Source organism: Sphaeroforma arctica (genome assembly GCF_001186125.1).
Source record: "Sphaeroforma arctica JP610 unplaced genomic scaffold supercont1.7152, whole genome shotgun sequence".
NCBI classification, from domain to species: domain Eukaryota; class Ichthyosporea; order Ichthyophonida; genus Sphaeroforma; species Sphaeroforma arctica.
Window position 1 is genome coordinate 1 of NW_014033406.1, and position 1,492 is coordinate 1,492.

The 1,492-nt window shown below is 40.5% G+C and overlaps 1 protein-coding gene across 1 annotated transcript; it reads right to left on the reverse strand.

Moving 5' to 3' along the window:
* Window positions 1-702: 702 nt before the first annotated feature.
* Window positions 703-916, reverse strand: SARC_15992 (hypothetical protein; the record flags this gene model as incomplete). The annotated part of the gene is made up of 1 exon (XM_014289897.1): window positions 703-916. A coding segment is annotated over one exon (214 nt), but the record flags the coding sequence as incomplete, so codon positions are not given.
* Window positions 917-1,492: the final 576 nt, after the last annotated feature.

Below are 1,492 nucleotides of genomic sequence, written 5' to 3' on the forward strand. Positions count from 1 at the left end.
TATATATAGACATATATGTTGATCTATATATATACCATATGCGACATACCCCTGGGTCCGTCTGTGAGCCAGTGTACACCGACACACGCGGGTGCATCTTGCCTAGGATTTGTCTGGTGGAGGGGGCAGGGATGACAATGGTGTCCTGGTTGTTGCGACCTTGTGGCTGGTATTGCTTCTGTATTTCGGCAGATTCCAATTCCTCCACATCGTTTTCTGCACGGCCTATGAGACAAGGATGGCACGTGCATGTGTATGGGATTAAAGAAGATGTGATGAGATGATACAAAAACAACAGTGTGGGAACACGGACAAGCGGTGGTAATAAACTAAATCAGCGGAATGTGGTGTGGCAACAACCATGGTATGTGGCAATAATTTAGTCAAGAGATAAGTAAATATAATGGTACGCAAGTAATTGTGTAGCTAGGCAAGCAGTAACACGTGAGAGGCGATGGGCAGAGATGAAGTAGCCTAGTGGGTGGCGGATGCGGAGGGGTGTGTTTAGTGCTGTCAGATTGATGGTATTTCGCAGCCACACAGATGTGTGACGATAAGAAGCCATTGGTGTCAAGAAATACTACATGGGTTGGAATGCATATATACATACGTAAAGTGGTCAACATAGACATCCAAATCCTAGGCATAGGTAATATATTCTAGATGGACTATGTTTCACCACTCCCCTTGAAGCGTGCATACCAATGATGTTGCCATAGGGATCGACCTCAGTCATCTCGTCACGCATCTCCAGGTCATTGACTTCGAAATGTTTGAGTTCGTGAATCTCCATCTTCATCTCAATTAGGTTGTGCTTGATTTTGTCTCTGAGTTCTGGCAATTCTTCCATCAGCTCCAACAAGTCGTGGCGTGTGAGTATGAATAGATCACAGTCTTCGGTGGCTTCTACAGTCACCTACCAAGTGAACAAGGTTGAACGAGTGTTAGTCATATGAGTTTAGTTACTATGAGTGCATTTACTTTCGAAAGAATAGGAATTGAAGCAAGTATTTTCTTAATGTTAGCCCATGGTATCACTAGTTCTGCCCTATATATTTGTTTTACTAATCTATATGAGAGTATAGCAAGAGACTCAGGAAGGCAGCACAAGAGTACTTCATAACACCCAAGGGTGAAACCAAATATGAGTATCAATTTCGACATGCTCACTCCATTGAATTCAGCATCATAGTCATGGCATGATTCAGTATGAGAAACACGCATTGTGACCTCTACATGATTGGAATAACTCTATGAATACAGCCATGAGCATGGATGGATGTAAAAACTTAGATTATATTCTAAATACGCCTGTTAGATACATTTTTTTCTACAGATTGTGTATGGTATTAGACATAGTACTTCTAATTGCCACTCCCATACGTCTTATACGTGAAAACAATTCAAATTGTCAAAAAAGTAAAGTATATGGATATACAAATACACGTATAGATATAAATACAATTATAAGCAAATATAAATATAACATATA